Genomic DNA, 23046 nt, shown 5'->3' on the forward strand with positions numbered 1-23046 from the left:
TTCTCATGGGGCTGTGTTAGAAAATTACATCTCTTTGATATTTGACCTGTCATCCAACATCTGGAATTTTTTAAAAAAGAACTGCTTTGTAATCTTTCATGTTGTCTGTTCTTTGTGCTTTTTCTTGAACTCTTCTCCTTCCCTGAATTCCAGGTTTATTCTCTCTTGTCTGTTACCTCTCATTTCCATTATAAATATGTTTTTCTCTTGTTTTAGACCTTATGTTGATTAGCTTATTTCAAAAAAATGATTTTAGAAGTAAAATAATTATTTCTTTTTTTTTTTTTTTTTTTTTTGTAGAGACAGAGTCTCACTGTACCGCCCTCGGGTAGAGTGCCGTGGCGTCACACGGCTCACAGCAACCTCTAACTCCTGGGCTTACGCGATTCTCTTGCCTCAGCCTCCCCAGCAGAAAATAATTATTTCTTTTCCATTGCCTTTGGCCAGCCCTTGCTGTGAACTTGGCCTCATGAAACAAGTTCACATCTGTAATTTGCCAAGAGCCCAGTGCAGGTGCAGTGAAGCAGTGACCGGTGTAAACCTTTTGTTCCTAGTGACCACTATACATGCATTTTCTTTTTTCATCTGAGGCAGGTCAGCTCTGCAATCCTATCTAAAAAGACATGAAAGTAATGGCAACCAATCTGGAAGGAGCCCTGATAATCCATTCAGTAGAGGTAAGTAAGCCATGGGACATTCAGACATACACATGACTAACAGAAATGGATTCAGGTTCAGGACAACACAGAAACAGGAGGTTATGAATCCTTGGAATCAGAGACGTTACGTGCGCTAAGAACCTGAAACCAAGGCGAAATATATTATATTTCTGCAATATATTCAAATCTGCTTCATCAAGATGCAGATAGCTTTGGCTTAATTGGTATAAAAATGAGTTGTAATGATAAAATTGAAGCTCAAATCAAACAAGTTTAAAGTAGCTGAATTTAGTTCCCGATTCTTTGCATTTCTTGTTTTTTTTTTTTTATTGTAAAAAATAGTTTTATTTATTGTGTAGATGTTTATTTTTTTATTTTTTTATTTTTTATTGAATCATAGCTGTGTACATTGATATGATCATGGGGCATCATTCACTAGCTTCACAGACCGTTTACCCATTTCTCGGTTTTAAATCCCATGCTATTTCCCGTGGTCTGTCTTCCCTCCTGGAAGTGGCACAGGAGTTTGAGTCCACGGGACCTGGGCCTGCAGCAGCAGACATGCAGAGGTCCAGCACCGCCCACATCCTGTCCCAGCTGCTGAGACTCCGCCAGTGCTGCTGTCATCTTTCTTTACTGAAGTCGGTAAGCAAGCCTGTACATGGTATCCTGGAATGCCCAGGGCCCCCAAGGAAGTCCACTTCTGTTTCCTGCAACTGGGATCTAGTCTGCTACATCAAAGGAAATATGTTTTGAGGTTTTTTGGTTTTGTTTTTCGGTGAGGCAGAGAAAAGGGGACTTGTTTGTTTTACTTTATTTTACATTAATCATTATGATTCCCATAACATTGAGAACAGTGTATTTCTGTTGTCTGTTTCATTTTAGATAAACGTTGATTTAGAATGGAAAATAACATTTTGTTAAAATCAAGAAACCATTTATGAATGCTTTGGCATTTTAGAATGTCATAAAGCTAATTTATTTATCGGTGTTTTCTTTTCTGCCTTTACAAGTATCAGGGCTGTTCAATCTAGTTAGGAAAACTCAGTTAGTTAAACAAATTGAACAGCTGCCTTTGCACTGTTAGAGGCACTGCACTGATAGAGGCAGATCTAGAATTAAGAGGAGTGTGCTGTTCTTTTCAGGAGCTGGAATAATGTATATTGACTATCAATAGCTTAATTAACTGTATTATTCTCCCTGAGAAAAATAGAATGACTATATAATCTGTCTGGTGAGTCTTTAAAAAAGCTTCCATCATTTGGTTTATGTTCAATCTAGTACAAAACTTGCAAGATCATACTTTGATGGCTTCTCTGAGGACTTACTGATGATGAATTACAAGACATTTTGTTCTGTGAAGAGTTAAACAATCAGAACCTCATCAGCGAGTGATAAGGCGTGCTGCTTGGAGTCCCAGCTGCTCCTGTCTCTTTTCTTATCCTGCTCAGGCCCTGGATCCAACAGAACTGCGGGGAGAGGGCCTCGTGCTATCCCTGGAAGAGCAGCTCAGTGCCTTGACCTTGTCGGAACTCCATGACTCCGAGCCATCTTCCACCGTCTTCCTTAACGGCACGCGTTTCAAGATGGAGCTTTTTGAAGACACACGAGAGAGCACCAAGGTACTTTTGTCACCTCTGTTCTGACGGAGAGACTGATCCTCACACAGTTCCCTGTGTGAGAGCGCCTCACTTGCCCCAGTGGGTCCAGCCACTTGATGGCAGAGGCAGCGTCATCAGATCATCGCCCAACAGCAGATCCTCTTTCTGATCTCAAAGCCTCATCCTACCTATGTCACTAAAGCCTTATTATGTAGTGGGCTTTCAGAAAGTGACTTGAGACAGCTCCAGGTCAAGGCAGGTTTTCTGTCATGGCCTCCTGGTGAATGAGCCTGCCAGGTTAGTGCTAGGGATGGGGCCTAAGTGAGTGAGCAGTTTGTTTTGGGGAAGCTTGGAAATAGCAGAGGCCTCACTCAAGAGCCTGAGGGACAGGCATGAGCGCCACTTGCCGTGACTTGCTGAAAGGTTTGCCTCTGTTTCCTGCACGGCCTCCTGTCTTTGTTAGTCATCCTGTTCTGTTTTCATCAGCACTTCCTATGCTGAAGAGTTTACCCAGGGGAAGGCCAAGCTGTGCTGTAACTTGAGCCCCGCCCTTCTCTGGCTTGGAATGTGCTCTGGGATGTGGGGTTTGTTCTCTCTTCGTTACCACCATAAGCTGCCATGCCTGGGCTCCCCCTCTGTCTGTAAAGGCTTTTTCAAAAAAAAAAATGTAGTTAGGAATGTGGTTCCTACCACATTCCTAATTACATGGCATGGAATGCATGCCATGGAATGGCATGATTTGAGAAAAGAAATAATGCCTTTTAATTAAATGTTTAAAACATTTACCTGGGTCTTCACCACTAATGGCTGAGGGAAACGTAAGAGCACCCTGTGGGCTGACGTTCAAGCTCCAGCACCTTCAGAGTTAGCCATTGGGTTGAAACTTACCATATCCCTAGTAATTCGTGTTCCTGTCTCCTACTCGGGTGACATTTATTCCCCAGGCTTCTTCGTGTACACCATTAGTACAGGTTCCAACTACTTAAGGTTGTTTCCTGTAGAGAGGGATCTTCTCACTCCATTGACCTCAGCGTACGGACCATGCACTTAGCCTCCTACAGGTTTTCTCTGAACATCCATTGCCAGCTTTTTCATGTGGGAATCAAAGCGCCTTCCACAGTGTCAAGTTGCTCAGACACCAGACACTTCAGTGTCTCTGTTCTATTGTTGGCAAAGTGCAAACGGACCTGTTTTTTGCAGTCCTGTGCCTCACTTCTGCCCCAGTGTCAGAATGTCTGTTGAGACTGGAAAGCAGCCTCACATGGTGGAGCTCTGCAGTTACACTGCAACCACAGCCTAGCATGTAGGGGCTCGGGGCCCCTCAGGATTCTCTGGCTCCAGGCCTCCTTTTCACTGGCTAGGAACCTAAGTTCCAGGGTGGTGACAGCAAGCGGTGCTGTGTGTTCATCTCCTGGTTGACTTGTAGTCCAGCTGTCTCCCTCCTCTACTCTGGGATGACCTCTAGGGCCCGTGGAGACTTTCAGATGGTCTTTCTCAGTAGCAGTTAGGAAGAACCAGCCCAGTGAAAGACACCCCAAAGCCATGGCCCACGTGTTCACACTGACTGCCCCTGCATGGACTCAGGCACTCTAAAGGCTTTTTGGTAAAGACTCAGAGAGCTTTTTGGAAGCTTTAAGTGCCACAGTCGGGAGATGTCCTCTTCCTCGCTGACATCTGGAGCAGGCCATAAAGCCTCTGTGCTGTGGTCTCACTTTCTCCTTCTGCAAATGTTGGGATTGTACCCTCTCTGTCCCAGCAGTGTCCTGGGGCCTGTGAGTATAGAAATGAGCCAGACTTCTGCTGCCTTTGCGTCCTCGGAGAATCTCCAGTCCTTTATAAGTAATTAATACATCGTGTAGTAAGGACCACTATAATAGAAACACAAGGTTCCATAGGAGTACATAAGCAGTGGGCATCTACATCATACTTTGAGGGCTGGGGAAGACCTCCCTCCGAGAAGATGTGACATTAAACTGACATGGAAGGGCGCCGTAGGCAAAGGGAACAGAACAGACAAATGAGAGAGGTATGGTGGTGCATGGCTCTCATTCCAGCTAAGGGAGGCCGAGGCAGGAGGATCACTTGAGCTTAGGAGTTTGAGGTTTCTTTGAGCTGTGATGATGCCACTGTGCTCTAACCTGGGCAACAGAGCAAAACCCTGCCTTAAAAAAAAAAAATAATAATAATAGATAAGCAGAGGCCAGAACAGCAAGGATCCAGCAGGTCATTTGGAGGAGTTTGCCCTTCATCAGCTTCAGCAGGGAAGCGGGGGAATGACAAACGTGTATTTAAGAAATTGCCTTCTGGCTGCAGAGGAGAATGAAGCAGAGAGGGCTGAGCCCAGCATGTAGAAGCCGTCCCTGAGGCTGCCTTGGGATTTCAGGTGAGGGAAGAGGGAGCAATGAATTGCTTAAGCCTACAGTGTTCATGTCTCCTTTTCCCAGATATCATCTCTGTTGGCAGAACTGGAGGCAATCCAAAGAAATTTAGGATCCCAAAAGAGGTGTGTTACTTCATTATCCAAGTATTGGTCATCATTAAACAAGAAAATGTGATATTGCTGATAGTCGTGAGTCTTAGCTTTTTGTATCAAGGACCTTGAGTCAAGCTCAGCAGAAAGTACTGAGGTTATAGCACAAATTCCCTGTGATTTCCGATTGAAATATTTGTGGTACAGATGAAGGAGGATATCCCTAGAGGATCCAGGTAGGCTGAGCAGAAGCGTAGAAAGGAAAGCGAAGGAGTGACAGGAAAGTCGGATGGGGGCTCCAGCAGGGGGTGGACTGTTCTGCTTGAAATACTGCAACCTAAAACTTAAAAACTCTGAAGCGTAGCCTGGGGGCCAGGGTGGCCTAGCCGCTTGTTGCCTGGCTGGCACCAGGAGTGGGGTGGTGTCCTTTCCTGCAGGACCACAGGTCTCTGGGTGAGCCCTGGGCCCCCACAGTGCTTGACACAGGAAAGGCTAAGGTCATTGTTTTTAGTCTGCTAGCCACTTTTCTCTGACTTTATTTAGTCCTAAATAAGTTGTAGAATGGATATAGAAATAATTGGAAATACTATAACCTTATAACATGACCTAAATGTCTGCACCTCTTGGGTAGCAAAAGGCCTTTTCCTTTTTCTTTTTGTGAAACAGAGTCTTACTCTGTCACTCTGGGGAAAGTGCCATGGTGTCACAGCTTACGGCAACCGCAAACTCTTGGGCTCAAGTAATCTTCCTGCCTTAGCCTTCGAAGTAGCTGGGACTATGCCTGGCTAATTTTTTTTTTTGTTTATCTTTAGTAGAGATGAGGTCTCACTCTTGCTCAGGCTGGTCTTGAACTCCTGAGCTCAAGCAATCCTCTCTCCTCGACCTCCCAGAGTGCTTAAGTTACAGAGCAAGCCACCATGCCCAGCCAGAAGGCCTTTTCTAGTCTATAGCTGATAACTAATCTTAAGAATGGCAGGAGTGGCGGCACCTGTGCCTCAGTAGGGTGGGGTGCTGGCCCTGTATACCAAGGGGGGTGGGTTCCACCCCAGCCCCTGCCTAACTGCAACAAAACATAGCCAGGAGTTGTGGCGGATGCCTATAGTCCCAGTTACTCAGGAGGCTGAGGCAAGAAAATCACCTAAGCCCAGGAGTTGGAGGTTGTTGTGAGCTGTGACACCATGGCATTCTACCAAGGGCGATAAAATGAGACTCTGTCTCTTAAAAAAAAAAAAGAATGTTAGGAGCATTAAATCCCTGCAGATGAGTTTATATAATCTACAGTGTTTTAGGATTTTTTTCCTTCTTTCCAGCGTCATTGTCTCTCAGTGGACCAGCATGCTGAAAGTTGCAGCGTTGCACCTGAGGAAGCATGGACTGACCTATGCCACCATCGATGGTTCTGTCAACCCCAAACAGAGAATGGACTTGGTAGAGGCATTTAACCATTCCACGAGACCTCAGGTGTGAGATGGTCACGTCATAGCCATATAATTAATAGCAAACTATTCTGAGTTACACAGAAGGAATTATAATATAGCAACTTAACTTAAAAATACTCACATCCTTGATCCTTCCAAGTGTTTATAATTTGTTAGACATATATCGGGCTACTTACCAAAGTGCACAAATGCTCTAAAGAAAATAAAATAATGATGACTAAAAGGAGATTAAGAGCAGAGCTGGTTAGGATCAGGAGAATCTTTGTGGAGGAGGCAAGCCTTAAAAGAAAGATGGGATTTTTGATACGAGGAAATGTGGAAGGAAATGGAAGAACAAAGGCATCTAATTATAGAGTATGGATTTGGAAAGCGGTATTGAATGATAGGCAGGAGAATGGTCATAGCAGTGGAGGGGCCGGGACTGATGGCATGGACATAGCCTACCTAGTTCATGGACAGTTTACTGAGCTGACCACCCCCAGCCATCTAACTTACAGTATTTCTAAATTTTAGCCAGTATTCAATTAATTTTTTGAGGTTGACTTATGCAAAAAAATGTGATGTGAGAATTTCCTCAAAGATCAGACATGGGAGATGACATTTAATGTTTCAAAAAAGTGCATTTATAGCCACAGAAGGAAATTTGACAGGAACGTGTTGCTTATCTGTATCGATCTTGTGCTTCATCCTGAGACACAGGGGAGGTGCGTTACCAGACCACGTCCGTATAAAGTTAACAGTGTGTTTCTTTTCGAAGGTTATGCTAATCTCTCTCTTGGCTGGAGGTGTTGGTCTAAACCTGACTGGAGGGAACCATCTTTTTCTTCTGGACATGCACTGGTAATGATTCTGGATTCTTCTTGAGTTGTTTGCAGCACAGCAGGGAGGCGAGTGGGCCAGAGGGGCAGTCGGGACTGACTTCTGACGCTGCCCAACCTGCTCTCTTTGTCTTGGGAGATGCCTCTGTGCATAGATGTCTGTAGATGCAGAGCTAAACAGGGTGTGGGGCCGGCTGATGCCTCTGAATTCCTGAGCAAGCGAGGCTTCAAATGATTACTTAAAATAGTTCATTCCCTTGATTGGTAATCTAGCATCTGTTTCCATGGAAACAAGGAGCATGTTTTTTTGGATCACGGCTAAGAGCTAACACTGCTCAGTTTTACCTCTTCTCCAGAATATAGTATTCTAGACATACTTGTTAAGATCCAAGGAGATCTCAACCTTGGAGAAGAGGGAGAAGCATTCCTTCAAAGGAAAAGGCAAAGGAACATTCCAGTTGTGTTAGAAATACTCTTTTTCTTTTCTTTTTTTTTTTTGGGACAGAGTCTCACTGTATCGCCCTTGATAGAGTGCTGTGGTGCCATAGCTCACAGCAACCTCCAACACTTGGGCTTAAGCGATTCTTTTGCCTCAGTCTCCCAAGAAGCTGGGACTACAGGTGCCTGCCACAACGCCCAGCTAAGAAATACTCTTCATACATAGCCCTTGGATTTGCTGCCTGGAGTGTTAGTATCAGGAACACAACCACATCCTCCCTGACACAAGATAAATGAGCTAGGGTGTTGCTTACGAAAAGTTTCACAATTTGTACCTGTTTCTTTACTGTCATGCCAGTAAAGGATTGCTGTGCCGGGCTCTGTTGCCAGGGCTCATCATTTGTCTAAATCGATGTTTTTCAACTTTTTTATCTCACGGCACATTTAAATTATGTTGATCAAAAGAAAAAGTGAAAAAAGAATATACTTACTGTGCTTTGAACTTCTTTTGAAAATAATTTAATTAACGATCTTTAAAGATTTTTCGTGGCACCTTGGTTGGAAGTCACTGGTATCACCTTTCCGGCCACCCGGGTGGTGCCCACACGTCGCCTGTTACCGTCTTCCGGGAGAATGTGTTCGGGTCTCCTTGGGACTCCTCTACACACATGCTTGAGGAAAGCATACTGGGAATTATGTTTTTTTTCTGAGATGAAGAAATGTTATTCAAGGTTTTAAAGAAGTAAAATGAGAAACTTCTGGGAGGCTGAGGTGGGTGAATCGCCTGCACTCAGGCATTCCAGACCAGGCTGAGCAAAGTGAGACCCCATCACTACTAACAATAGAAAAACTAGCTGGGCCTTGAGCGGGCGTTTATAATCCCAGCAACTCAGGAGGCTGAGGCAGAGGCAGAGTTTGCTGAGGCAAACTCTCTCCTCAAGAGTTGAGGTTGCTGTGAGCTACGATGACTCCAGGGTACCCTACCCGGGATGACTGAGTGAGACTGTCTCAAAAAAAAAAAGGAGGTAAAATGAGAAACTAACTTGGAGTTGGTAACAAAACTTCATAAAGAAGTTGGGTCACAGAATAGCAAAGATGACAAAGGTTGCTGTTCAGTCCCGTGAGCAGCCCTCACATTTCCCAGCAGCAACTGAAGCCTAGGGGTGGAGGTTAGGCCACTTGCCCAAGGTCATCCCGCCAGCCAGAGACTGGATTTGAGTTGTTTCCACCTTCGTTATTTTCAGTCACTTACAGTCATAAACTGATGGTGGTGCTAAGGGTCATAATTAGCAGTCTGAGCCCAGTTTCTCATTAGAAGGTAAGAAGATATTCTGGCACTCACCTGTCTGAAGCCAATGTGGCCTAGGACACGGGTCATTTCTAGGACTTTCTCTGTAAATCTTTTAGGCTTTACAGGCTACATGGTTCTCTGTCACATATTCTGTGTTTTGTTTTGCTTTGTTTTCTTAAATCCCTTTAAAAATGTAACAACTATTTTTAGCTCAAGAACCATACAACAGCCGTCTGTGTGCTAGATGTGGCCCCTGGGCCGTAGTTTGCCAACTCAGGTCTAGTGTCAGGACCTTTAACCTTTACCTGTCTTCTAACAGGAATCCGTCACTTGAAGATCAAGCCTGTGACCGAATTTACCGAGTAGGACAGCAGAAAGATGTTGTTATACACAAGTAAGTAAAGGTCCCCGAGTCCCAGGACCTCTTACCAACTTCTGCTTTCTTCAAAGTCTTTCTTAATAAATAGTGTTTTACTAGGATGTGAAGTAGCTGGTGATCACCTTACTAATGATCCTTCTGAGGCGTCCTCTCAGGCAGACTAGTCAGGAAAGAGACTGAGGCAATTTGGGGTAAGCTTGAACTTGGTCCCTGCAGAAGAGGAGCAAGCTTGGGTATAAAACAGCAAAAGAAAACCCCAGATCCTGGTAGCTGTGCTGCTGTGACTTTGTCTCCTCAGTCTTCGTGTTTCAGACATTGATAGTTTGAAGGACACAAGCCAGTGATTTTTCAGCATGTTCTTCTACTTGGGATCCCCCTTGTCTTTAAAAACAAAAAGTAAAACCTGCCTCACTGCTGTAATCCACTCGTGCCATGGCCCTTGCTTTCTTCTTCCTTTTCATGGCCAAGTTTTCTGAAGAGTTAGCGATCCCCCCTTCTTTACTTGTTGCCTCCCGCTCACTCCTCAGCCTTGGCAAGCTGCAACCTTCCCCCCCTCTTGTTTCACTGAAACTGCTCTTGTCCAGGGGCATGATGACTTCCAAACTTTGCCACATACAATGATTATGTTAGTTTCCCTGTCTTTAGCTTTCTTCTCTGCTCTCTCTGTATTTCCCTTTTTTTTCCATTCTTTATTTTTTTTTATTTTTGGGGATTCATGGAAGGCACAAAGAATTAGGTTACGCTGATTGCATCTGTTAGATAAAGTCGCTCTTATGATTGTGTTGTGCCCCCTTTATTTCCCTTTCTTAAAAAAAATTTTTTTTTTTTTTTTTTTTTATTGTTGGGGATTCATTGAGGGTACAATAAGCCAGGTTACACTGATTGCAATTGTTAGGTAAAGTCCCTCTTGCAATCATGTCTTGCCCACATAAAGTGAGACACACACTAAGGCCCCACCCCCCTCCCTCCGTCCCTCTTTCTGCTTTTCCCCCATAACCATAATTGTCATTAATTGTCCTCATATCAAAATTGAGTACATAGGATTCGTGCTTCTCCATTCTTGTGACGCTTTACTAAGAATAATGTCTTCCACTTCCATCCAGGTTAATACAATGGATGTAAAGTCTCCATTTTTTTTAATGGCTGAATAGTATTCCATGGTATACATATACCACAGTTTGTTAATCTATTCCTGGGTTGGTGGGCATTTAGGCTGTTTCCACATTTTGGCGATTGTAAATTGAGCTGCAATAAACAGTCTAGTGCAAGTGTCCTTATGATAAAAGGATTTTTTTCCTTCTGGGTAGATGCCCAGTAATGGGATTGCAGGATCAAATGGGAGGTCTACGTTGAGTGCTTTGAGGTTACTCCATACTTCCTTCCAAAAAGGTTGTACTAGTTTGCAGTCCCACCAGTGGTGTAAAAGTGTTCCCTTCTCTCCACATCCACACCAGCATCTGCAGTTTTGAGATTTTGAGATGTGGGCCATTCTCACTGGGGTTAGATGATATCTCAGGGTTGTTTTGATTTGCATTTCTCTAATATATAGAGATGATGAACATCTTTTCATGTGTTTGTTAGCCATTCATCTGTCATCATTAGAGAAAGTTCTATTCATGTCTCTTGCCCATTGATATATGGGATTGTTGGCTTTTTTCATGTGGATTAATTTGAGTTCTCTATAGATCCTAGTTATCAAGCTTTTGTCTGATTGAAAATATGCAAATATCCTTTCCTATTGTGTCGGTTTTCTCTTTGCTTTGGTCATTGTCTCCTTAGCTTTTCAGTTTAATGAAGTCCCATTTGTTTATTTTTGTCGTTGTTGCAATTGCCATGGCAGTCTTCTTCATGAAGTCTTTCCCCAGGCCAATATCTTCCAGTGTTTTTCCTATGCTTTCTTGGAGGATTTTTATTGTTTCATGCCTTAAATTTAAGTCCTTTATATATCTTGAATAAATTTTTGTGAGTGGGGAAAGGTGTGGGTCCAGTTTCAGTCTTTTACTTGTAGACATCCAGTTCTCCCAACACCATTTATTGAATAGGGAGTGTTTCCCCCAAGGTATGTTCTTGTTTGGTTTATCGAAGATTAGGTGGTTGTAAGATGTTAGTTTCATTTCTTGGTTTTCAATTTGATTCCAAGTGTCTATGTCTCTGTTTTTGTGCCAGTACCATGCTGTCTTGAGCACTATGGCTTTGTAGTACAGACTAAAATCTGGTATGCTGCTGCCCGCAGCTTTTTCTTTGTAGAGACAGAGTTTCACTTTATAGCCCTCGGTAGAGTGCCGTGGCATTACACAGCTCACAGCAACCTCCAACTCCTGGGCTTCAGCAATTCTCTTGCCTTAGCCTCCCGAGTAGCTGGGACTACAGGCGCCCGCGACAACGCCCAGCTATTTTTTGGTTGCAGTTCAGCCAGGGCCGGGTTTGAACCCGCCACCCTCGGTATATGGGGCCGGCGCCTTTACCGACTGAGCCACAGGCGCCGCCCCCCCAGCTTTATTTTTGTTACTAAGAACTGCCTTAGCTATACGGGGTTTTTTCCGGTTCCATACAAAACGCAGAATCATTTTTTCCAAATCTCGAAAGTACGATGTTGGTATTTTGATAGGAATGGCATTGAATAGGTAGATTGCTTTGGGAAGTATAGACATTTTAACAATGTTGATTCTTCCAAGCCATGAGCATGGTATGTTCTTCCATTTGTTAATATCCTCTGCTATTTCCTTTCTGAGGATTTCATAGTTTTCTTTATAGAGTTCCTTCACCTCCTTCGTAAGGTATATTCCTAGGTATTTCATTTTCTTTGAGACTATGGTGAAGGGAGTTGTGTCCTTAATTAGCTTCTCATCTTGACTGTTATTGGTGTATACAAAGGCTACTGACTTGTGGACATTGATTTTATATCCTGAAACATTACTGTATTTTTTGATGACTTCCAGGAGTCTTGTGGTTGAGTCTTTGGGGTTCTCTAAGTATAAGATCATGTCGTCAGCAAAGAGGGAGAGTTTGACCTCCTCTGCTCCCATTTGGATTCCCTTTATTTCCTTGTCTTGCCTAATTGTATTGGCTAGAACTTCCAGCACTACATTGAATAGTAAAGGTGACAGAGGACAACCTTGTCTGGTTCCAGTTCTAAGAGGAAAAGCTTTCAGTTTTACTCCATTCAGTAAAATATTGGCTGTGGGTTTGTCATAGATAGCTTCAATCAGTTTTAGAAATGTGCCACCTATGCCTATACTCTTCAGTGTTCTAATTAGAAAAGGATGCTGGATTTTATCAAAAGCTTTTTCTGCATCTATTGAGAGGATCATGTGATCTTTATTTTTGCCTCTGTTAATATGGTGGATAACGTTTATGGACTTGCGTATGTTAAACCAGCCTTGCATCCCTGGGATGAAGCCTACTTGATCATGATGAATGACTTTTTTGATGATAAGCTGTAATCTATTGGCCAGGATTTTGTTGAGGATTTTTGCATCTATATTCATGAGTGAGATTGTTCTGAAATTCTCCTTTTTGTTTGGGTCTTTTCCTGGTTTTGGTATCAGGGTGATGTTTGCTTCATAGAATGTGTTGGGGAAGATTCCTTCTTCCTCAATTTTTTGGAATAATTTCTGCAGTACAGGAATAAGCTCTTCCTTGAAGGTTTGATAGAATTCTGGAGTGAAGCCATCTGGACCAGGGCATTTTTTGGTTGGAAGATTTTTTATTGTTTCTTTGATCTCGGTGCTTGAAATTGGTCTGTTCAGGAGCTCTATTTCTTCCTGGCTGACTCTAGGGAGAGGTTGTGATTCCAAATATTGATCCATTTCCTTCACATTGTCAAATTTCTGGGCATAGAGTTTCTGGTAGTATTCAGAGATGATCTCTGGTATCTCTGTGGGATCAGTTGTTATTTCCCCTTTGTCATTTCTGATTGAGGTTACTAGAGATTTTACTTTTCTGTTCCTCGTTAGTCTGGCCAATGGTTTATCTATTTTATTTACTTTTTAAAAAAACCAACTCCTTGTTTCATTAGTTTTCTGAATGATTCTTTTGTTTTCAATTTCATTGATCTCTGATTTGATTTTGGATATTTCTTTTCTTCTACTGAGTTTAGGCTTAGATTGTTCTTCTTTTTCCAATTCCATAAGATCTCTTGTGAGATTGTTGATGTGCTCTCTTTCTGTTTTTTGAATGTAGGCATCTAAAGCGATGAATTTTCCTCTCAAAACTGCTTTTGCAGTATCCCACAGGTTTTGGTAGCTTGTGTCTTCATTGTTGTTATGCTCAAGGAAGGTAATGATTTCCTGTTTTATTTCTTCCTGCACCCATCTGTTATTCAACACAAGATTGTTTAATTTCCATGTCTTTAAACATGGGGTTGAGCATTTTTGTGAGAGTTGAGTTCCACCTTTAGTGCCTTATGGTCTGAGAAGATACAAGGTAAAATTTCAATTCTTTTGATTCTGTTGATATTTGTTTTGTGTCCCAGGATATGATCAATTTTTGAGAATGTTCCATGGGGTGATGAGAAGAATGTATATTCTTTATCTTTGGGGTGGAGTGTTCTATATGCGTCTATCAAGCACAGTTGTTTTAGGGTCTCATTTAAATCTCTTATATCTTTGCTTAATTTCTGTTTAGAGGATCTGTCCAGCTCTGTAAGAGGAGTGTTAAAGTCCCCTGTGATTATGGTATTATCAGATATCATATTGCTCAGACTGAGTAAGGTCTGTTTCAAGAATCTGGGAGCATTTAAATTGGGTGCATAGATATTTAGAATTGAAATGTTTTCTTGTTGTATTTTTCCCTTGACCAATATAAAGTGACCATCTTTGTCTTTTTTGACTTTAGTTGCTTTAAATCCACATGTATCTGAAAATAAAGTTGCAACTCCTCTTTTCTTCTGAATTCCATTTGCCTGAAAAATTGTCTTCCAACCCTTGACTCGGAGCTTTAATTTGTCTTTAAGCTCGGAGCCAGGTGTGTTTCTTGCAGACAGCAAATGGATGGCTTGTGTTTTTTAATCCAGTCAACCAATCTATGTCTCTTCAGTGGGGAATTCAAGGCATTAACATTTATTGAGATAATTGATAAGTGTGGTAGTATTCTATTCGTCTTATTTGGTGAGAGTCCATTGCTTAGTTTTATCTTTTGCATCAGTGTGGAGGTTAGGTTCTGTCCTTTAATTTCTGAGTTCTTACTTGGCTGCTGATCCATTGTGGTGGTCAGTGTGCAGAACAGGTTGAAGTATTTCCTGTAGAGCTGGTCTTGTTGTGGCGAATTTCCTCAATGTTTGTATATCCGTAAATGATTTGATTTCTCCGTCAATTTTGAAGCTTAGCTTATCAGGGTACAGAATTCTGGGCTGGAAATTGTTCTGTTTAAGTAGATTAAAGGTAGATGACCATTGTCTTTTTGCTTGGAAAGTTTCATTAGAGAAGTCTGCGGTCACTCTGATGGATTTGCCCCTGTAGGTCAACTGGCGCTTACTCCTGGCAGCTTGCAGAATCTTTTCTTTTGTCTTGACTTTGGACAGGTTTATCACAATGTGTCTTGGAGAAGCTCGGTTAGAGTTGAGGCGACCTGGGGTCCGATATCCCTCTGACAGCAGTGTGTCAGAATCTTTGGTGATATTTGGGAAATTTTCTTTTATAATATTCTCTAGTATGGCTTCCATTCCTCTGGGGCATTCTTCTTCCCCTTCTGGAATTCCTATAACTCGTATGTTGGAACGCTTCATAAAGTCCCATAATTCTGACAGTGAACGTTCTGCTTTCTCTCTCTTCTTTTCTGCCTCTTTTACTATCTGAGTTATCTCAAGAACTTTGTCTTCTACCTCTGAAATTCTTTCTTCTGCATGGTCTAACCTGTTGCTGATACTTTCTATTGCATCTTTAAGTTCCCTAATTGACTGTTTCAGTTCCTTCAGCTCTGCTATCCTTTTTATATTTTTCATATCGTTCATCTCTTATTTGATTCTGTTTTTGGATTTCCTTTTGGTTATTTTCCACTGTATTAGCAGTTTCCTTCATTGTTTCCATCATTTCTTTCATTGTTTTCAACATGTGTATTCTAAATTCCCTTTCTGTCATTCCTAACATTTCTTTATAGGTGGAATCATCTGCAGTAGCTACCTCATGGTCCCTTGGCTGGGTTGTTCTGGGCTGGTTCTTCATGTTGCCTGGAGTTTTCTGCTGATTCTTCCTCATGAGTGGTTTCTTTTATCTGTTTCCTTGCCCTAATTTTCCTTTCACTTCCTCTTGCTCTTTAAGTTCTGGTGCCTGTGAACGAAGGGTTACAGGACCAGAGGGTGAGAAGGTTGAAGAGCAAAAAAGGGATGAAAGAAAGGAGGACCAAGTGATAAGAAAGAAAAGAGAAGTAGAGAAAGGAGAGGGGGTGGGTAAAAGGAATATTGACAAAAAGAAGAGAGGCACAGAAAGAGGGAGACAGAGCAATATAGGTGTACAGTAGGGTACTTTGACACAACCTTAAAAAAAACCACCTTCTGGGGGTGCCCAGTTGGGTGGTTCCCTTGAGGTCAGCAGCTCTTTGCTAACCTGATCAGACACAGTACCCCACCTTCACCCAGTAGAGAGGAAAGACAAAAATGCTGTAAATCAAACCAAAACAAGTAAACAGAAAACTTTACGGGATAAAATTGGGTGAAAAACCGAATAATAGCAGTAGAAACACTAGCAAAAATGAAGTTCTAATTATTGAAAAGGACAGCAATGGGAAATTATAATTAAACTAGAAAAATTGAGAAAGAAAAAGGATCTGTATGGAAAAGGTTGAACTTATAAAACAAAACAACATCAACAACATCAAAATAAACAAAAAAAAAACCAAACCAAAGGAAAAAAAAAAACACAACCAAAAACAAAGCAGTATGTATATGTTATTGAATGTTGTCTGGGCAACACGTGGTCTTCTGGGGTATGAGATGTTAATCACAATTCTGATACGACTGGAGGGTGCTCATTTCTCAAACCCCAGTAGGTAGACACCCTAAATCTCTCTTCAGCCCACTTAAAAGGCACTTTGAACTTGTTCACTTGCTGAGCAGAAGCTTTCCCAGGAAAGTTCTTGTCGCTGGAATTACTGCTGAAGTGGCTATCCACTTACCCAGTGTGCCTAAACTGGTCTCACTCTGCCCCTGAGGGTTAGGGCTGCAAGGCGGCTCAGACCCCGCCCTTAGGCTACTTGGTTGCTGGGTTACCAGCTCCCACCCAATTCTAGCTCTGCGACCCTGAGGGCAGAGCTTGCCAGGGCAGATCGCTCAAAATGGCTCCCTGTGACCCACCGCCAAACACCATTAGCTCCGTCTGGCTCAGCAGCTCAGACTGGGGCCCTAGACAACGGCCAAAGTTGTCCGCACTCCCGCTCAGGCTCTCCCCAAGGCAGTTCAGCTGAGTGCCAAGTCCAAAGACACCAAAACAGTTCACAGGTAAGGCCTTTCTGGTTTGCAGTCCCGCTGCTCCTGAACTTACAGTTGCGGGCGGGTTTAGACCGATTGAACACACGCGACCACTTGCCGGTTTTCCACTATTTTAGTCCTCCTCTTGGGGTCCAGAAGTCTCTTGCTGACTCCCTGTATCCGCGCAGGGGTGATGATAGGCAGATCCCACCAGCCAGAGATGCCCGGAGTTCTATCTCCCCAGACTCACGGTGCCCAGATGCAAGAAAGCTGTTACTCGGCTGCCATCTTGCTCCACCTCCTTTTTTTTTTTTTTTTTGAGACAGAGTCTCACTTAATCACCCCAGGTAGAGTGCCACAGCATCACAGCTCACAGCAACCTCAAACTCATGGGCTCAAGCAATCCTTTTGCCTCAGTCTCCCAAGTAGCTGGAACTACAGGTGCCTGCCGCAACACCCGGCTAGTTTTTCTATTTTTAGTAGAGAGGGGTTTCGCTCTTGCTCAGGCTGGTCTCAAACTATTGAGCTCAATCGATCCTCCTGCCTTGGCTGCCCAGAGTGTGAGGATTACAGGCGTGAGCCACCGCGCTAGCCTCTTCAAAATTTCTGGCTGGACATGATCTGCAGTCCATGGTACATGGTCCACAATGACAGCTTATCAATAATGTGTTGAACAAGAGACAACAGTGGCATTTTCTTGGTTTTAAAAACCTGTTTTCAGTGTGAATTAGCTAAGAAATTAGGCACTTTGTACTAAACTGGCTCACAGAAACTGGGTAACCTTTGCAGCCTTCTGACCTTATCAAGATGACATTTGGGGCTAAAAGCTGGATCTCTATACTTTTCTTGGATATGGATTTATTTTGGGTTTTCTCAAATACCTTAGCTTCTAAAAGAACTAAAAAGGCAGTTATAGCCACATCATTGTGAATGGACATGTATCTAGTCAAGGCTGTTTGGATCCTGAAATATAAGGTTCTTAACCAAACCACAGAAACTGTAAAGGAAGAGTCTCGCTGCAGACTCAGCACAATAGAAGCTTAACTACACTACTAGATAAGCTGCTTTGGTGTCTTAACGGTTTGCTTTCTCGTCTGTTTGCAGATTTGTCTGCGAGGGGACAGTGGAAGAGAAGATCTTGCATCTCCAAGAGAAGAAGAAATGTTTGGCCCAACAGGTTCTGTCGGGGTCCGGAGAGTCTGTCTCCAAGCTCACGCTGGCCGACCTCAAAGTTCTGTTTGGCATCTGACCTGTGTGTGAGGGCCCAGAGCGGTCACACTGCTGCTCTGTGTCTGGATCTCAGAATAGCGACCGATCACAGGGCTCTGCCTTGGTGTCACTTCACCATCAGTCCTTCCCTGTCCTCGGAACGAGGCGTCATCTCATCCCTGAATGGAAGATGGTCATGTTAACCACCTGTTAGTCAGCTTGCCTAATGAGGGACGCAGAAACCAAGGATTTCAGATGAAAGAAAGTGCTTTAGTGTTAGATGATGTTGGAAAACAACTCAGGCAGAATTGTACAAAGCATCAATAAAGTTCCAAAGGTCTTGCATTGTCATTTTCTCCTGGGTTACACCCAGTTCCATCCATTCCAATCTCTTCATCTCTTCTTGCCAAAGGGACTCCTCCCATAACCGTCCCTCATGGGCAGAACAGAGAGGAGATCCCAGCAGCTGTTGGCCCAGGCAGGTCTTCCTCCCTAGCTTAAGGTCAAGGACATGCGAAGGTCAAGGACATGCTTAGCGCATCAGAAGATACTTAGTATCTGTGTCGTAGTATCTGTAGTGTGGGTGCACCATTTAGTATCTGACACTGTGCCTGTGCTGTTTAGTGTTGGTTATGACTATCATTTAGTATTTGTGTCATTTGGTTTCGTTGTATCATTTAGTATTTCCATCATGTAATTTAATATTTGGGTTTTTTATGGTATTTATATTACAAATTTACAGTGTAACATTTAGTATCATTGTTTCATTTAGTGTTTGTATATTAGTATTCCTACCGTTGTATCATCTAGTATTTGTATTATTATTGGCATGATGTAATATGCGTTTGATAGTGCAGCAGAGATAACAACATATGTTCACCAGATACCATTTCCTTTCACTCCTGGACTTCCAGAAAGAAATTATGTTTCTTGGTCTTTGCTGCAGTTAGACAGGGTCCTTATAACTTAGTTCTAGTCAATGGAAGGTAGAAAGAAGTGATGTGAGCCATTTCTAGGCTGCCCTCTGAAACTTTCCAAGTCGCTCTCCAGGCTGTTTCTTCCCTCCTCAGCCTCCTGGATGCAGAGGAGCTGATGGAAAGACTACAAGGCTTTAGGGAATGGTGAAGCCAGAAGATCCAGGGCTCTTAGCCTCGTTTGTGTGCACGGACCCTTTTATCAGACTAGTAAAACCTCCGTCCCCGAATGGCTCTGTGGAGGAACCCCTTCTTTCTGCATGTGCACTTCCCTCCCATTCCCAGCTCACCCATATTGCCTATGACCTGACCAAGAAGTAATTTTTTTTTTTTTTTTTTGTAGAGACAGAGTCTCACTGTACCGCCCTCAGGTAGAGTGCCGTGGCGTCACACGGCTCACAGCAACCTCTTAACTCTTGGGCTTACGCAATTCCCTTGCCTCAGCCTCCCGAGCAGCTGGGACTACAGGCGCCCGCCACAACGCCCGGCTATTTTTTGGTTGCAGTTTGGCCGGGGCTGGGTTTGAACCTGCCACCCTCAGCATATGGGGCTGGCGCCCTACTCACTGAGCCACAGGCGCCGCCCAAGAAGTAATTTTTTAAGTCACTGAGAGTTGGAGGTTGTTTATACAATAGTTAATACCCTGATTAATACAAAGTTGGAGACTTTTATACTTCAGGAAACTATTCACATTTCCTTATTTTCTGTAGTGATTGCTCCCCACATACTTGCTCTGCTAATTTCTGCTAGAAAGAATCAGTTTTTCCTAGATAGAAATATTTCCAGCCTGGGCAGCATAGTGAGACCCATATCTCTACAAAAATTAATTAACCAGGTGTGATAGCACACTCCTGTAGACCCAGCCACTCAGGTGGCTGAGGGGGGAGGATGCCTTGAGCCCCAGGAGTTTGAGGCTGCAGGGAGCTATGATGGTGCCAATGCTTCCCAGCCACACCGGACAGAGGCGCTGGAACCTCTAACCTTGAGCAAATTTTCCCTCTAACAAAGTCTAAAGGCCTGCAGAGGGAAGACAATGGCCTGCTGGGTATTATTCTGGCCTAGGTCTTAGACTTTAACTCTCGGTTCTGGTTTCACCTTAGCTGGGTGTGTAATCTTGAAAAAATCTATTAGCTTTTCTATGCTTTGGTTTCCTCATTTGTAAGGTGGGCATTGTTTTTGGAACTCTGTAGCTACAAAATCAGGAAGCAAAGGAAGTAAGATTACTCTTTTGAAGTTACACTGTAAGATCAACACACCAAGGTAAGGATAGACTCACTCGAGAAGAAAGGGCTTGCAGGGCAGTGAGAACGTGCAGACCCTATGGTAGCTCCAGCGTTTCTGCATCCAGGGCTCTGCCATTTGCTGAGTATCTGGTATAGTCAAGTTGCAGACTCCTTGGGTATCCTAGTCCTTTCTCTATAAAATGTGTGGATTAGCATATGGTTCGTGCTACACTGGGCATCTAATATATAAACTAATTTGTTTGACCAGATAGATATAAATCAGTAATGTCATTCAGATGTTAGATGCACATTGTCAGCATCCAGTCAAGGACTGTTGAAGGAAGAATTCTTCCACTTTCAGGGTTAAGCTTTCTGGATTTTAGTTTGGAGAGGGGTGCAGGTGTTATAACCTACAATCTTCAGATGTTCAGAGCCCATTGACAGATGTAATCTGCTTTCTGCTATCTTAAACAGTTTCTCTCATTTTCCTTGTTCTGATTATAATGTGGCAAAGCCACCTGCCACGTCTTGTGTAGGTGTTCCTGTGAGTTGCTGTTGATGTAATGTGGATACAGAAACATTGGAACCACTGTATGGCATATACCAAATACACATCTGAAATCCTCGTCCTGGGATGGAAAGTCTCGTTAGGAATGAACGTAAGTGGCACTCTGGTGTCTATCTCAGGCTCACGTGAGTCAGTTTATTAAATTCTGGCTCTGACTGTGGGCGTCTAGCAGTGGCAGCACCCACAGGGTAGCAGTTTAATTGCGGTGCTCCACTGAGTCCTGCCAGGGACAGCACGCAGCCGGATTTTCTCTTTGCATCATCTGCTTTTTGCGGCAGACTCAGCATGGGTGATATGAGGTAATAAATGCTTTATAAACCACGAAGCGCCACACACCTGTGTGTGTCATTGCTGTCGGACACGGTCCAGCTTTGAGAATAACAAAGCTGCTGCGTGGTTGCTGCTGAGGGGCCAGGTGGCTGGCGTCTGTCGCTGAAACACGACATTCCCGAGCACCAGGCTCGCACAGTATTTAGGTGACATAATTGCCTCTGTGGACTGTGTATACATGGGCTTTTCTTTAATTGCATTGGTCAAACAAGAGCATCATGCATGTCATGGCTCGGGGGAATCCTGGGCCTTTAAAAATCTGATCAAGGACCCCTGTTGCCATATAATCATGAACAGCATTAGGTGGAATTATATCTTTATGGGACATGACCCCTTTCTCTGGCAGTTGTGCGTGGTGTTTTACCACAGCTATTGACAAACACTGAGCTGTTTCCTCTGATCGTCTCTCACTGAAGGAAGTGGCTTTTAGAAGGGCTCTCGCTAAAGCCAGACTCTCCTGCACTAACAATAGTGATGGAAACCCAGTGCTCAGTGAGGCCTCTTTGTCTGAAACCCTGATGTCTACCATATACCTTGAGAATGGGGTTCACAAAGTGGGATATTGTACTGCTGTTCAGTAGCATCTAGCCACCCTAGGAAAGGGCAGGAAGAATTAAAAAGCATACCTGCAGGCACAAAGAGAATTGTAATAGAAATTGAAAATTCCTAGGTGTATAACCTAGACTAAAATGTTTCATAAATAATAATGAAATTAGGGTCAGCTAGGGTACAAAGAATTACACGAGTCAGTAAGTAGCTAGAGGATCAGATGAAAAGCATAAAACAGCCTATCCCCTAGGGAGGAGCAGGGCTGCAGGCACACAGCCGTGCAATGATTTTCTTATATTGAGTCCTTTTCACCCAGATTCCATAGCTAAATCTGAGTGTAGGCAAAGATTATATATGAAAGGCAAGACAAGGAGAGTATCTCTATTGCTTAATGTTTCATAAACATTAATTCAGAAATAAAGGCCAGGTGTGGTGGCTCATGTCTGTAATCCCAACTTTGGGAGGCTGAAGCTGGAGGATTGCTTGAGGCCACGAGTTTGAGACCAGCCTGAGCAGCATTGTGAAAGCCCATCACAAAAAAGGAAGAAAAAAAGTAGCCAGGTGTGGTGGCACATGACTACTGCTGGCAACTCAGGAGGCTGAGGCAGGAGGATGGCTTGAGCCCAGCAGTTTGAAGTTATAGTGAGCTGTGACGACACCACTGCACTCCAGCCCACAAAACAGAGTGAGATCCTATCGCAAAAAAACAATAAAAATTAAAAAATTTGTGTATATATGTAACACCTACTATGCACCAGCACTGCTGGGTACTGGAAATCAGTAAAACTAAAAAACCATTCTGTTCTGAGGCTTAGCATCTGGGGGGGGAGGACTAATCACAAGCATGTGGCTGTGAAGTGGCCATGATGAGCACAGCAATGCAACATCGTGCAGCTGGGAGGGCGGAAAACAGGGATTTGACCTAGTGGGGGAAACCTTAGAGGAAGTGAAATCAATGTGAGACGCTAACGAGGCAGCAGTGAGGTGCCTCTGCTCCTCTGCACCTGCTTCTGAGGAGCGTTCGCTTCATAAACCACCTCTTCCCTGAGCCGGGCCTGGGGCGGTGGAGCTGAGCAGCTATCGAGAGCAGCGGCCTGACAGGTATTCCAGTACGTTTATTGTCCAAGACGGCCAAGACGTTCACCCTGTTACAACGTCCCGGAGGACCGAGGTTCTCACATGTAGCTCTTTTTTCTTACCTGTCACACCAGGGCCTGGCTTACTTCACGGTGCCACATCTTGTTGATAATTCAATGTTTGTGACTCAGATGATTTCTGAAGCACTTGGTTACGTTGGGGACAATTCCTAAATCTTCCAGCTCCTTTTTTCCTCACCGGGAGCCATTGGCTCTGTAGATCCCTTCACTTTCCCAGGTCTTCCGGCTGGGGTGGCAGTTTATTAAACTGAGTTTACTGGGTTTACACTTCATTGTAGTGTAGGCCAAAGACTAGGCCCTCAGTACCACTCATGTAAACTTTAAATATTTGCAGCAGAATTGTTATCATTGATATTGCTTACAGGCTAAGGCATTAGCAGAACGTAGATTATCTCATGAACGATTTCTACTGCAGTATATAACTTGGTTCACATAGAGTTGTCCAATTACTGAAATCTTTTCCAGCTGAAAGGGATGGTAAGCTTTATTCTCAGTTCCGAAACCTGATTCATTAAAAGACACATAGGGAAAGATGATAT

At 43.4% G+C, this 23046-nt stretch overlaps 1 protein-coding gene across 3 annotated transcripts in view; it reads left to right on the forward strand.

The window, feature by feature from the left end:
• Positions 1-19001, forward strand: part of TTF2 (transcription termination factor 2) — a 53533-nt gene extending 34532 nt beyond the window's left edge. For 2 of the 3 annotated variants that reach the window (XM_053592203.1, XM_053592202.1), the window contains exons 16-23: positions 595-677; positions 1174-1304; positions 2111-2281; positions 4705-4763; positions 6041-6191; positions 6927-7009; positions 9036-9110; positions 17602-19001. In XM_053592203.1, coding sequence (XP_053448178.1) covers positions 595-677; positions 1174-1304; positions 2111-2281; positions 4705-4763; positions 6041-6191; positions 6927-7009; positions 9036-9110; positions 17602-17746 — 898 coding nt within the window. In that variant the 3' untranslated portion in view covers positions 17747-19001. Of the gene's footprint in view, positions 1-594; positions 678-1173; positions 1305-2110; positions 2282-4704; positions 4764-6040; positions 6192-6926; positions 7010-9035; positions 9111-17601 lie in introns of those variants that run through there. The other variant, XR_008380235.1, reaches the window with a different exon arrangement.
• Positions 19002-23046: the final 4045 nt, after the last annotated feature.

This window comes from Nycticebus coucang, chromosome 5, assembly GCF_027406575.1.
Source record: "Nycticebus coucang isolate mNycCou1 chromosome 5, mNycCou1.pri, whole genome shotgun sequence".
NCBI classification, from domain to species: Eukaryota; Metazoa; Chordata; class Mammalia; order Primates; family Lorisidae; genus Nycticebus; species Nycticebus coucang.